General features: G+C 32.7%; 1 protein-coding gene across 1 annotated transcript in view; it reads left to right on the top strand.

Moving 5' to 3' along the window:
- Positions 1 to 13,535, top strand: part of LOC145329374 (juvenile hormone esterase-like) — an 84,854-nt gene that overhangs the window by 22,931 nt on the left and 48,388 nt on the right. The window contains exons 2-11 of the mRNA XM_080173461.1: positions 3,457 to 3,685; positions 4,123 to 4,225; positions 5,382 to 5,441; positions 5,824 to 5,915; positions 7,413 to 7,515; positions 7,947 to 7,994; positions 8,513 to 8,563; positions 8,984 to 9,038; positions 12,602 to 12,705; positions 13,283 to 13,316. Coding sequence (XP_080029587.1) covers positions 3,457 to 3,685; positions 4,123 to 4,225; positions 5,382 to 5,441; positions 5,824 to 5,915; positions 7,413 to 7,515; positions 7,947 to 7,994; positions 8,513 to 8,563; positions 8,984 to 9,038; positions 12,602 to 12,705; positions 13,283 to 13,316 — 879 coding nt within the window. The remainder of the gene's footprint in view (positions 1 to 3,456; positions 3,686 to 4,122; positions 4,226 to 5,381; positions 5,442 to 5,823; positions 5,916 to 7,412; positions 7,516 to 7,946; positions 7,995 to 8,512; positions 8,564 to 8,983; positions 9,039 to 12,601; positions 12,706 to 13,282; positions 13,317 to 13,535) is intronic.

Genomic DNA, 13,535 nt, shown 5'->3' with positions numbered 1-13,535 from the left:
GTTTGTTTGTCATGCTTCATAAGACATAAACTATGAGTTTTGCATAGTCTCTCACTTTATTTTCTTTGTTATTACTACTGAATAACTGCTCTATAATCGACTTTGTCCGTTCATCCATTCCAAGATTTCTTGTGCTTCGCTACTTTGGTTGTTGTCATTCTTGGTAAAATCCTTCGTCCAAATTCGAAAAGTCTATACATTTCTAGAAATCTAGAGAAATATTAATCTTGTGTTGACCTATCCTTCAATTATGGTTGCACCTGAAAGATGTACACTTTTTTGTTGCTGACTTTTGTTCAACAAAGAGCCATCAATAACCATTAAATGGAGAAAGCAATAGAGATTTTTAAACATCATCTTAAAAAGGGTAGCAACAACTAGTTATAGAAAACAACAACACTTAAACAAAGATGACTTTATCCATAAATAACGAAGCACATATAAATCATGGGATGTTTAAAAAAACGATCAAAGTGATGTAAAGATCAGACGTCCAGTGGTCATAAATCAAGAATTAATTTATTTAATCACTAAACCGTTCATATTTTTGTATGTATAATTTTTTTATGTATTTGTAGCATAACCGACAGACAGATGTAATAAGTAAATTATATAGTAGTTTTTCAGTGGTATTTTGAATCTTTTTTGAATAGCAGCCGAGAAAATCACATCGCATTACGAACTAACGCACGGACGGACGGACATACAAAATGAATTATAGAGTAGCCTGGCTGCTTAAAATTATTTTAATAACAGAGATGACAAGAACAATATATAGCAGCAATAGAATTCCAACAATATTTTTGTTAACAAAGGCTCATCAATAAACTTGAAATGGGTTAAAAATCTTTTTATAAGATATCTAAGAAAAAATGTGAATTACGGTAAGAGTTCACTATGATAATACTATAAAAAACTTTTACTTTTTTTGGGGGGGGCATGTTTTAATTTTATAAAGACGGAACAATAATATAAGAAAACTTTAAAAATAAATATTAATATAAATTTGCCTAAAGTGTGATTTTAGTAAAAATAAGAAAAATTAACATAATAGTATTTCTTCACCCTTTCAAGTATAATTAATAGGAAATGATTTGATGGGAATTTTTACAGAAACATTCGCTTGCAAATAAACAAATATTATATGCACGAGTCTTTAATATCCTAGCTGTTTGTGGTTATGTTTAGTATTTGTTTGTCTAAAGTAAACTCCTCAACTTTGATATTAGGAAACAACGTTTGTATAAAGGAACAATGTCGCGTAAGAGGGTTTTAAAATTATAGCAGATTTAGGAAATCAAAAAGTTAAAGAGAATAACTTTTGAAAATCCTTAGATATAAGATGTAGGATGTCTGTTTTTCTTACTGTACCAAGAGATTTGATAACCATTAGATCGTTTAGATTCTCCATATGAAGGTCTTAGGGTGTTTTATATTTTTTTTTTGAAAGACAGTTAAACCCTCCAAACAGTATTGGCCAAAATTCTACCAGCTCCTTAATTTTTTATTGTAAGGGGTTGGGGCGGAGAAGACTCACTACTACTCCCTGGGTTAAAGCCAATGTTACAGTTAGGAACGTCCAATTTGGGTACCATAGCTACCCACAAAACTATATTATCTCCTCCCTCATAATATTTTTACCCCCAATTGAGAATTTGTTGCCCCCCCCCCCAAAAAAAAATGATGGTACAGGGTCTCCTTTTGTGGTGGTATGTTAAATGTAATATGTAATACATATACTATACATACAGGGGGGAGAAAACATTAGACTGTAAATATCACTGGTATTTTACCTTTATATAACCACTAGAGGCTACGCCCCTATCATCTAGGGGCTCTATATACGAATGGATATAAAAAAGGGCAGAAAAATATTTTAAAACCGGACCAAGTCTTATTTATAAAAAATAAGACAGCCTAAAACCATCTCAGGACCTATAAGAATCTTCACTATAAAGGGGAACCATATTGGTTCAATGGTTAGCGAGATCCTTCACTACAGACAAAAAAGCTTGTTTCTGTATATAATAGGACGATATCTTATTCGTTGTACCAAGAACTCTGGCCACTTTTGTTGAATTTTGAATTAATTGGCTGTTTCCAATCTTTTAGATGCTAAACTTTTTGATAAATTTATTCTGACAAGGGGTAGTTTTTTATCCTAATTAGGAACGTACATTTATCGTTTATTGTCATATCCCTTAAGATCCCTAATATATACGACCTACTCCACTGCAAGCTAAAGTTAAAACTGTAAAAATGTTAATGTGTATAATTTTTATGTAAGAAAGTAATCATAACTTTCGATCTTACAGTCTTTTTGAACATTATAAGTGGCTGGGGCAATAGTCTCTAGGGGCCTAATTATTAGTCTGAGACAACCTCAAGCTATATGCTAAGATTGTCGGTAAAACACAACTTAACACTTCCAGTATTTACACACTTAGAGATGCTTTGCTTTGAATTAAATAAACTTTACTACTGTATAGTATAAAACCATTCATTGCTTTCTTGAACAACTTGGTCCAGCCATTCTAAAATACCTTACAAAGTTATATAATGTTGTAAAATAATTCACTTAAAGGAGCATTCCATTTTTTTTCATAGACCATTAGCTTTTTTCTGCACATAAAGAAAATGAATCAATGAAAAAATACTTTTAGAATAAAAATTCACGCAACCTTTCATTCAATTATTTTTTAATATATATTCGAATTGATTATAAAATTAAAAGGCTTATACGTCTTACTCTTAAGAATAACAGACTTACATCCATACGCAGGATGACACAATTTTGGATTGTCTGAACTTTAAAATTTGCCGTTAAAATCAGCCCCTTGCTTTTGTCTTTTTTCTCTCAGAAGTTGACCAATAATAAGGTGGGCTTTTGACTCCCTGTCTTTTGACTAAGAGACACTTGATCGGTTTCTTTTAGCGGAAATTTTTAAATCGGTCGGTAGTTCAATATTATAATTTCCATACACAGGGTCAGAATACCAGCCTGTATTTATCAGGGCTCGGCAGCGGCGTTTAAGCTGCCTGTAGGCCTAAGGGATATCAACCTTTTACATTTTAAAAAATCAGATGGAAGTCTAAACCTAATTAAAATATGGTAATCTACGATTACCATATATTCGTCGCGGCTGCAAAGTCCTGCTATTTTTACTTTATTTAAAGAGTAATTCTGTATTATATTTTTATGCATAGGTAAAATAAATATATGTTTTACATTTTACACTAATTTAAACTTTATTTTAATGCTATCTGGTCCCTTGGGACCTCCGAAACAATAGTCTCCAAAAAGTTTGTCTGTCTGTCAGTGTGTCTGTTGCATGCGTTGTATTTGGTTTGTTTGAATGTAAACAAAAAGACAATTTATAAAAAAGGCATTAGTTTTATGAAAAATAATCTTCTTTACTTATAATTCTTAGAATAAAAATAGAATATTTATTTCAGGTGTTCGTAGTTCTCTCTTTGGCATTGTTCGTAAATAGCGAGTCGCAGAGCAGAGAAGACGACATCTACACACTAAGCAGAAAAGAAAACATTTACACACAAAGCAGAGAAGACGACATTTATACACAGAGTAGAGAAGACGACATATACACAACGACCAGCAAAGATGATGTCTACATTAGAGAAGAGGAATTATACTTTAGGAAATCCAAACTTCAACTTCATTTAAGTAAGTTATTTATATCCAATAATATGCATTGCATAGTTGAATAATTAAATCCATTAGCGGGTAGTAGGGGTATGTAAACACAACATAAGAATATAATTTCTTTCTTTCTTTCGACAATTAAGCTTTACACCCTCCTGGAAAACCCTGTGCATGTTACTGTGCCTATACAAAAAAAAAAAAAAGATTTTATACTTACATACGAGAACATTTAAAAACAGTTTATTAAATATTTTTAATAGCAAAGTTACTCTATAATTTGAAATATTCGTCTGTCTAACTGAAACGTTTTTGGGGAAACATGATTTTCTCGTATTAAATAAAAGATAGACGGCTGAAACTTATTGTCATCTTTGTGTTTTATTGATTAGCATAAGAACATGTAATCCAGCACAATTAAAACGTCTGGCCTTGATGTTTTGACGATATATTGTTTCTAGGAGGACCAAAGGGAGTAAAATCCCGGATGTTTGCGGATGAGGCGGTCAGACAACTTCTGGAGAGCTCGCCAGCAGACAGAAGAACATTACGTCTACCTGAAAGGTATTTTGAAAGCGAAGTTTTTCTACACTAGGGTCGGTTTGAATTGTTCTATCGTGTTAAAGTATGAGGATTCCTGTAACAGTTAGTTTTTGTAATATACTTTTTAAAATATAATATTACAAGCGAAGCTTCTCCATAATCAAGTCTTGAAAGCGGAGTATGTCCATATTCTGCACCCTTTAATTGAGTTATCTTATGATGAATTTATTCGGAATTCTTGACTTCTAAATTGAATTGTTGAATACTTAATGCGATGGAACATTTGTTAATGATTTTATAATTCCGTCTGATTTGTTAAGCTTTGCTTTTATTGTTGTTGTTACCCTTATCTTATCAATCTGTTGAAAACTGTAACTTTTACACAAAGTACTTTTTTGAGCACTGTTTTCCAGCTTTTATTTTCTAAAATAAGGCGGGGGGGTTTGTTTATGACTATAGGTCAGGTTTGGTTAGGTTTTATGGGGTACTATTTAAACTCGCAGGGTTTAGGGCACCGTACTCAACCCCCCTCACCTTATTTTAAATTTAGGATCTACTGCAGTTCACGGTAAAATATTGCTGATAAGCAATATTTCCAAAAATCTATGAATTTTAAAGGCTGCTAGCTGTCAAACGGCTGAACGTACAGATCATGCCCACACACTGTTTAAAGCGGCATAAGAAGGCTTACAAATAATCTGGAATAGCCATAAATCAATTATGCATAATTATCTCGCAGTGCAGAGAAATGCGCGAAAAAGACCTATTTTACGCGTTTTTTCTTCAGTGAAACTTTCCCTGTGCATAATTGGATCTTGGCTATTCCAGATTATTTGTAGGCCTTCTTATGCCGCTTAAAATGGAGTGCGGGTATGATCTGTACGTTCAGCCGTTTGACACTTGACAGCTAGCAGTCTTTAAAATTCATAGATTTTTGGAAATATTGCTTATCAGCAATATTTTACCGTGAACTGCAGTAGATCCTAAATTTAAAATAAGGTGAGGGGGGTTGAGTTTCTTTTTTTTCATAGGCCCTATTGCTAACCAGTAATATTTTACCGTGAACTGCAGTAGATCCTAAATTTATATTAAGAGGGATGGGGGAGGTACCAGGGCTCAAAAGGCACTTGAATTTACCAAAATGAGTATTTTAAATTGTATGCAATACATGTTGCAGGTTTGGACCGAGAAAACTGAGATATATACCGCAGCCAACAAAGCAACCAGAATCTAATAAGTAAGTTAGATTACAATATAGTTTGCACGACCATAATATATTTTCTTATTTTTACCTATGAGGCAGGCTGAATAGTCCTAGACCTTTATAGAAGGTCCCAAGGCACTAACATCCTAACTATTAAATATTAAATAACCTTTGTCTGCAAGTCTTAACTGTGCATTGCAAGGTATAGTTTGCCTCTTTTGGGCTTGGAAAAACTCTTATCATAAAAGTCTATCAGCAGTAGATGCAACTTTTATCTAGTTATCTTTAGTTATGACGCAGCTAGAGCATATATTTGAACCCCATATCGGATGCTTGTCTTGTTATGTCTTTCGCGGTTAATGCTTTTTAGTGAACTTTACTTTTTTGTATGTCGTCATCCTTGTTTTTACTTCAGGATACTGGGAACCATTGTAAAACTAAGCGGAGGCTTACTTGGTATAGCTGGCGAGGTGGCAAAACACGCGGGAAACGTTCTTTATAATTCAGGTAATAAAGGGTGAGCAAAAAAATGCGTACCTTTTTAAAATTCAAATTGCACGGCTTGTGTTAATGGTAGAAAAATGTAATGCATATCGTTAGAACCGCTTTGAACTCTATTTTTTGGAAATATAAGAACGATTCCTCTGATACGTATAGTTAGGGAGCTACGTGTTAAAATGTCCCAACTGATGTAAAACTTGACTTGCGAGTAAATTTTAAAATATAACTAAAAATTAGAGAAGATATTTGCAAAAAGAGATGCCTTCATTTTTAAATTTCAAATTGCGCAGCTTGTGTTAATAGTAGAAAAATGTTACGCATACCGTTAGAACCGCTATGATCTGTATTTTTTGAAAATATAAGAACGGTTCCTGTGCTACGCATAGTTTAGGAGCCAGATGGTAAAATGTCCCAAAATTTACTCGCAAGTCAAGTTTTAAGTCAGTTGGGACATTTTAACACGTAGCTCCTAAACTATGCGTAGCAAAGGAATCGTTTGTATATTTCCTAAAAATAGACTTTATAGCGGTTCTAACGATATGCATAACATTTTTCTACTATTAACACAAGCCGCGCAATTTCAATTTTAAAAAGGTACGCATTTTTTTTTGCTCACCCTTTAATTTCTGTTTTTAGATTCATTTTGTAAAGCAAAATTGTTGTACAGATTAACACTAAAAAAGAGTATCCACACAGTGGGGTCAAGGACGTCCAAGCTTTTTTTTTGGAGGGGGGGATAATCTTTATATCTTATAGGGTAAGGAGTAAAAAAATATAAATTTTGGGGGATTATTCCTTTAAACCCACACTCACACCCTTGGACAGGTGGGGCTGTTCTTAACTGTATATTGTATTACAGGAAGTTTAGTCAGAAGTGGAGGAGAGATTCTAACCCATGCGGGGGTAGCTGTAGAACACAGTGGGGCTGTTCTTAACTAAATTATATTACAGGAAGTTTAGTCAGAAGTGGAAGAAAGATTCTAACCCATGTAGGGGTAGCTGTAGAACACAGTGGGGCTGTTCTTAACTATATCATATTTTAGAAAGTTTAGTCAGAAGTTGATGAGAGATTCTAACCCATGTGGGGGTAGCAGTAGAACACAGTAGGGCTGTTCTTAACTATATTATATTACAAGAAGTTTAGTCAGAAGTGTAGGAGAGATTCTAACCCATGTGGGAGTAGCAGTAGAACACAGTAGGGCTGTTCTTAACTATATTATATTACAGGAAGTTTAGTCAGAAGTGGAGGAGAGATTCTAACCCATGTGGGGGTAGCTGTAGAACACAGTAGGGCTGTTCTTAACTATATTATATTACAGGAAGTTTAGTCAGAAGTGGAGGAGAGATTCTAACCCATGTGGGGGTAGCTGTAGAACACAGTAGGGCTGTTCTTAACTATATTATATTACAGGAAGTTTAGTCAGAAGTGGAGGAGAGATTCTAACCCATGTGGGGGTAGCTGTAGAACACAGTAGGGCTGTTCTTAACTATATTATATTACAGGAAGTTTAGTCAGAAGTGGAGGAGAGATTCTAACCCATGTGGGGGTAGCTGTAGAACACAGTGGGGCTGTTCTCAACTCTGCAAGTCTAGTTGCTAGACACAGGGAAATTTACAAATATCTTTGATAAAGATGAGTCGACCCGCTATTTTTATTTTTTTATGTTTATAAGAAAAGTAAAGAAAATATATGTGGTTGTCATTTGTTTCTAAGGTAGATTTCTCTTAGAAGGGCTATAAACCTTACCTGGACCTGCTACACTGTAAAGGAGAACCATATCGGTAAAGTAGTAAGCAAGACAATACTTACACACAGACAAACAAATAGACACGAACACAGTAATAGTGTCTGACTGATTATGACGTAACAAAAAAAATTAGCCAATGAGAGGCCACTATAAATTTTACCATTGGTCAATAACGGCCTCTCATTGGCTATTTTTTTTTGTTACGTCATAATCAGTCAGACACTATTACTGTGTTCAATAGACACAGATCCTGTTAATTTTATAAAATTATTTGTAAAAAATGTTATAGCGGTGACCTAATCCATCAAGACTCAAGGTTTGCTACAAAAGCTCAAAGGTACTTTTATAAAGATTTTATTATATAAAGTAGTAAGGTTTTTGTCTAAACTAATGAACTGATTGAGTTCTCCTTAATAGGTAAGCTTTATTTAGGACCTGGGGTGTTTTTTTAGGCTATTTAATTTTTAGATTTAAGCTTTAGAATGGTTTTATGCTATTCCCTGTCACCTTTAATACATACCCCTAGATGCTATATAAAGAAGTAAGGTTTTTTCAAATTTCGTTAACCACTAAGCTAGGCTTCACACAGGTTGGTTTTATACACCAGTCTTAGGATGGTTTTATGCTATTTTCTACCAGCTCCCATTAGAATGTTGTATGCAAGGGGCGTAACCGCTGTAATTTTAAAAAGTATTTACCTTTAGATCCTGGGTAAGTATACTAAAGATGAATCTTTTTATTGTATATAAATTGAGGATTCTGTCCATTATCGACAAAAATTTAATCCTAATTCTTACAGAACATGTAGGGAAAGGACAATGGATATAAATATACAAATCTAATATTTGATTCTAGAGGCTTGGTGTGTGCGTTTATTTGTCCAATAAGAGCAGGAAATGAAAAAAGGTAAAATAAAAAATTGATTTTTAAAAATAAATAAAATACAATAAACTTTAATGTTAAACATAACTATAATTTTGTCCTTAAAGACTATTAGGTCCTGTGGCATGCACAGGGTTTTGCCAATTGCACTGATCCTGCGGGGTCTAGCATTTACCTAATATAACCTAACCTAACTCATATAATGAAAAGTGCAATTTTTTCAATTTATTTATATGATATAGCGTTTTATGAAATGATACTTCAAAAAAATTCCCGTGAAGGCTAGTGGCGAGTTTTTCCAGACAGAATACATATTTTATCTTACTGGACAGGATAAATATTACACTTACATATTTTATTCTAGCCATAATTAAGTTATTTTTCACGTTGTCCTGTATTTTATTTAATTTGACAGTGTATTTTTTTTCGTCTTATTTTGTTTAGACTATGTGAAATAGAGAACTGTCAAAGTCTTTCCAAGCAGGGCAGAGATCTAAAGGTAAATTAAAGTATTCAAAAGTTTTGCTTAACAAGGATGTAACATCCACAAAGGAGTTGTTTGTCAATTCAGAATTTTTGACAAACGAATCCTGATGCATATAGAGGGTCAACACTTCAAGAAAGACAATTTTATAAAAAATTCAGAACAAAATTCGGTGCTGTTCAAATTTGAACTATATTTTCACAATTATTTTTGCAGTTTATTAGAACTAATAATTACGTCCCTACAGACCAACAAATGAACCTTTTCAAAGTACAGAAAAGCTTATAAAAATATCATATGTGTCAAATGCCTTGTTGAGGTCTAAGTGTTGTTATTGAGAGTTTAAATCATCCTCAATATAACTTAGTTAATGTTATTTAATACTTATATTTGCGGGAACTTTTGTTTATAAAATCTTCCAATTTTTAACATTTACAAAACAGCCTGCTTTATTGCATCAAGATCCATGACAGATCTATATAGGAAATAAATGTTTATATTTGAGCTCAAGTTTTCCAAGCAATAAATGTTTAAAACTCATAGTGCTCCAATAATCCGAAATAAACTCTCATTGACCAGAATGATAAGACCCATTATTTTACTGTATGAAGAATAAATTGATTTTGTTTATTTCATATTGCTATTTGAATTATATTGAAGTATTAAATTTCTATCCATAAAACAGAAAATTTAAATTAATAATATAGTAAATAAAAGAGAACTTAGTTTTAAAATAATTTGATACTAGCGCTACGTGCGTGATGTGGTCAGATATTGAACTAAAATTTAACAGTTAACTGAACATTTTAACCCTTTCAGGACGATAATTTGAAATAAAAATATTAAGATCCTAATATAGTTTAAAGAAAGAAATCGTCAGGGAGAAGATAATGGAAGAATAGGGTTAATAGTCAGAATTCAGATAACCAAAAGAAAGTAAATAAAACATTGAATAAACCTAGCCAATAGCGAGATAATTATATCGAGCCCAACTCTAGTACTTACAATGTTTGTAAAATACGTACTGGATTTATTTTTGAGTAGACTCGCTACTTATTACATATTTGTAAAATTTGTTTGTCTATAGCTTAAGATTTCGATGACTACTGAATAGATTGAGTTATGCTTATTAGTAACTCTTGCCATGGGTCCCAGAATGATTATAGTCTATTTTATTTTCAAATTTAAGTTATACCAGAATAAATTCTGGCTATATTTCTGTCCTTTCCCACCCCTCTGAATACAAAGTTAATATAAAAGTAAATAAGGAACACATGGTCAAATATTGAAACAGTTTCATGATATTTGTAAATAAATAAATAAATAAACCTCACATTTTTACAAACTTTTCTAATCTTAACTTTTATCACATTATGTAACTTTTTTTTAACAATAGCAAAGCTTATAATCATTGATGTCTATTGGTCTTGTCTATCCGGTGATAGGATTTGTACCTCACCTATGTCACTAATTTCCCCATGTAATTCAATTGTCTATTCTTTTGTCTTCTCTGTAAATTAATCTGTCTTTGATTTATACATCCCCAATGATGGTACAAAATTATCCATCCTGTAGATTGAAATTATTACTTTAAAAGTTTGTACTCAAAAAGATTCAATAAAAGTACCCAAAGATAATGTAATACTTTGGGTACCAGTCACCAGTGTATTTTACAGTCTGCTTTCTCCCTGAGGGTTACAGAAGCCACCTTTAACTAACTTCGTTTGTCTGTCGGTCATTCCTAAACTTTATGGTAGAAAATTAGAATTACTTAGCAGATAGACAGATAAATTATATACTACATGGTCGGTCAGTTTGTCAAATTGATCATGGAAAAACAAAAGGTTCTTAATTTGGATTAATTCGGCTGCAATTAGAGATAGAAATCATCTAAAAATGATAACTGTGTCTATTCTATAACTCACCTTTTCTGTTGTAATTCTTTAGGGACTAAAAAATTTCCTTGGTAGCTGGACAACGTGTCTCAAAAAATCAGCCTTGTGACGTCAAAAAAAAGAGGGATTATCCATTTTTTAAGGAGTTTTCTTTCCCACTTCTTCTCTCATCTTCCTCATTTTTATGACGTCACATGGCTGATTTTTGAGACACTTTGTCCAGCTACTTGTTAATAGTAACTTACAAAATCTAAAAGTATAATAACAATTTTTTTCTTTCAATCCTTACATAAAAGTAATGGGATATCTGTCTGTCTAATTGTTGTGAAGGATATTAGTATATATAGGGGAGGGTATCTCGTCTCTTCCAAGAAATATTGCCCCGAGAAAAAAAATAACCCACTCAAAATATTGTTTTAACTTCCACTTTTTAAAACTAAAGTTGAAAGTTTAGGGATGACCCCACCCCCTCACACCCATTAAGTGTCACTAGAGGTCTCAAGGGAAAAAATAGTTTAGAAAATAATTAGAGGGGGGTAGGGACTACCCAATGTTTAAATAACTCGCTTCTTTTGAACATGATTGTCTTGTTAGATATCTTTATATCTTATATAAAATGTCAAACTTTGAAAGTTTTTAGCTCATATGATAAAAGTTTGTACATATATCTTTATTCTACACTAAAAAGGCAAGGTCCATTTGGATTTAAAACATTTTAAATTTTAATAAAGTTTATAATAACATTGTGATTGATTTTTATATAAATTTAGTTTCAGTGCTCGATATAAAAGTTAAGGGAAAGCACTCGAAAATTTACCCAATTATCATAGAGTTGAAAAACGTTCAAAATTTTACCTAATTTGATATGAAAAGCCTAGCTAGTCGACAAAAAAAATAAATGAATTCGTTCAGACCGTCTTTATTTGTAGATATTCTTCGTTTTGAAATATGCAAAAATTGGACTTAATCCATTTATGAGAAAAACTGCAAAGTTAATTAGCAGACTGAAAGTTTTGTCAGTATCTAATGGCTTACATATAGTTCCAGGGAATAGAATTAACATATTAAATTTAAAAACTTTTCTTTTCAACCTATATTCAATTTAGAAAAAGTTGGAAATATGATTTTAAAAGGATGACAGCATCCATAAGAAGCGAAGCAGATGTTCAGTGTTATAAATCAAGAATAAATTTAGTAGAAAAATCACAAAAACTTTTATCTTTTTTCATATCTTTAATTTTTTTCTGTCTATTTTGAATAGCTACTGAAAAAAGTCACATGTCGTTACAGACTGACTGACTGACAGACAGACAGAAAAAAATGCTTTATAGAGTAACTTCGCTACTAAAAAGTTAGCTGTATGCAGTTTACATAAGAATATTCAAAATTTTTATAAACTTAAAATTCATCGAAACCGTCCCCGCAACCAATATATGAATGCTGGGATATTAGGGATTAGACAATGTGGATAAATTGAATTGTACATTCTAAATAATGATAAACAAAATTAGCCCATATGTAGATTAAAATTAGAACTTAAAAAGTTTGGAACCAACCATTTCAAATTCAGTAAAAGTACTCAAAGTTGTGAGCCAACCGATAAGAAAACAAAGGTTATAAAACTTTGGGTACCAGTGTAATTTACAGTCCCCTCCCTCCTTAGTTAAATGATAATATTTTTAGCCAAACAGAGTAGCTGGAAGAGTCGGTGACCAGCGGTCGCAGGAGGATCAGAATATTTTTGGATTCGGTGCCAACCTTCTGGTTTCTGGGACCAGGATTATCAGGAAAATAACATATTTATTATCAATTAGACTAAGAAATTATACCTAATATTTTTCCTAATACTAGCGACTACGCCCCTAGAGACTTATAGTTACCATTGTAGGCATGTTGAACATTCAGACAATTTTAGTTTTAAAAGTTGTTTTAGGGGAGGGGGGAGATTTTCCCAGGGGCTATAAAACTTCCCAGGACCTATGAGAAAATACACTGTAAAGGAGAACAGTATCGGTTCAGTGCATTGCGAGATCCTTCGCTACAGACAAAAAATTCCTACTGCTTTATATTTTAGGATAATGATTATTTGTTTGTGTAGCAAAGGATCTCGCTAACCGCAGTACTGGTATTTTTCTCCTTTACATTGTAGATTCTTTAGTTCCAGGGATGGTTTGTTACTATTTTGGGGTAGGGTACCACCAACCTCCCAAGAGAAATCACTCTGATATCCCCCCATTCAATATGTTTACTTATCTTTTTCAAACTAAAGTTTATAGTAGAGTGTCGACTTGACCAACTCCCCTTCTTTCAACAAAAGGCCTAAGGAGTAGAAGCCACTATTTGATATGTTATCTATTTTTGCAGTGATATTGCCTTTGTGAAGTTACGACTCCTACAGGTTAGTTAAATTTGTTTTCCAGTATGGCTTCGAAACCGATTGATATCCACTGGATTAGAACCGGTTCTCAGCCATACTATTATGTAGAGCCGTGTAATATTTTTAGTTTTCTAAAAAAAGTGTAATCATAAGATTAAAACCAATTTTTTTAGCCCGTGCCTTCAGCATGTCGGGGCTAAATACTTGGTCAAATCTTATAATTGTAAATTGTACAATTTT

This window comes from Acartia tonsa, chromosome 10, assembly GCF_053477335.1.
Source record: "Acartia tonsa isolate MP-2025a chromosome 10, ASM5347733v1, whole genome shotgun sequence".
Lineage (NCBI taxonomy): Eukaryota > Metazoa > Arthropoda > Copepoda > Calanoida > Acartiidae > Acartia > Acartia tonsa.
This window is presented reverse-complemented; position numbering and strand designations above follow the sequence as displayed.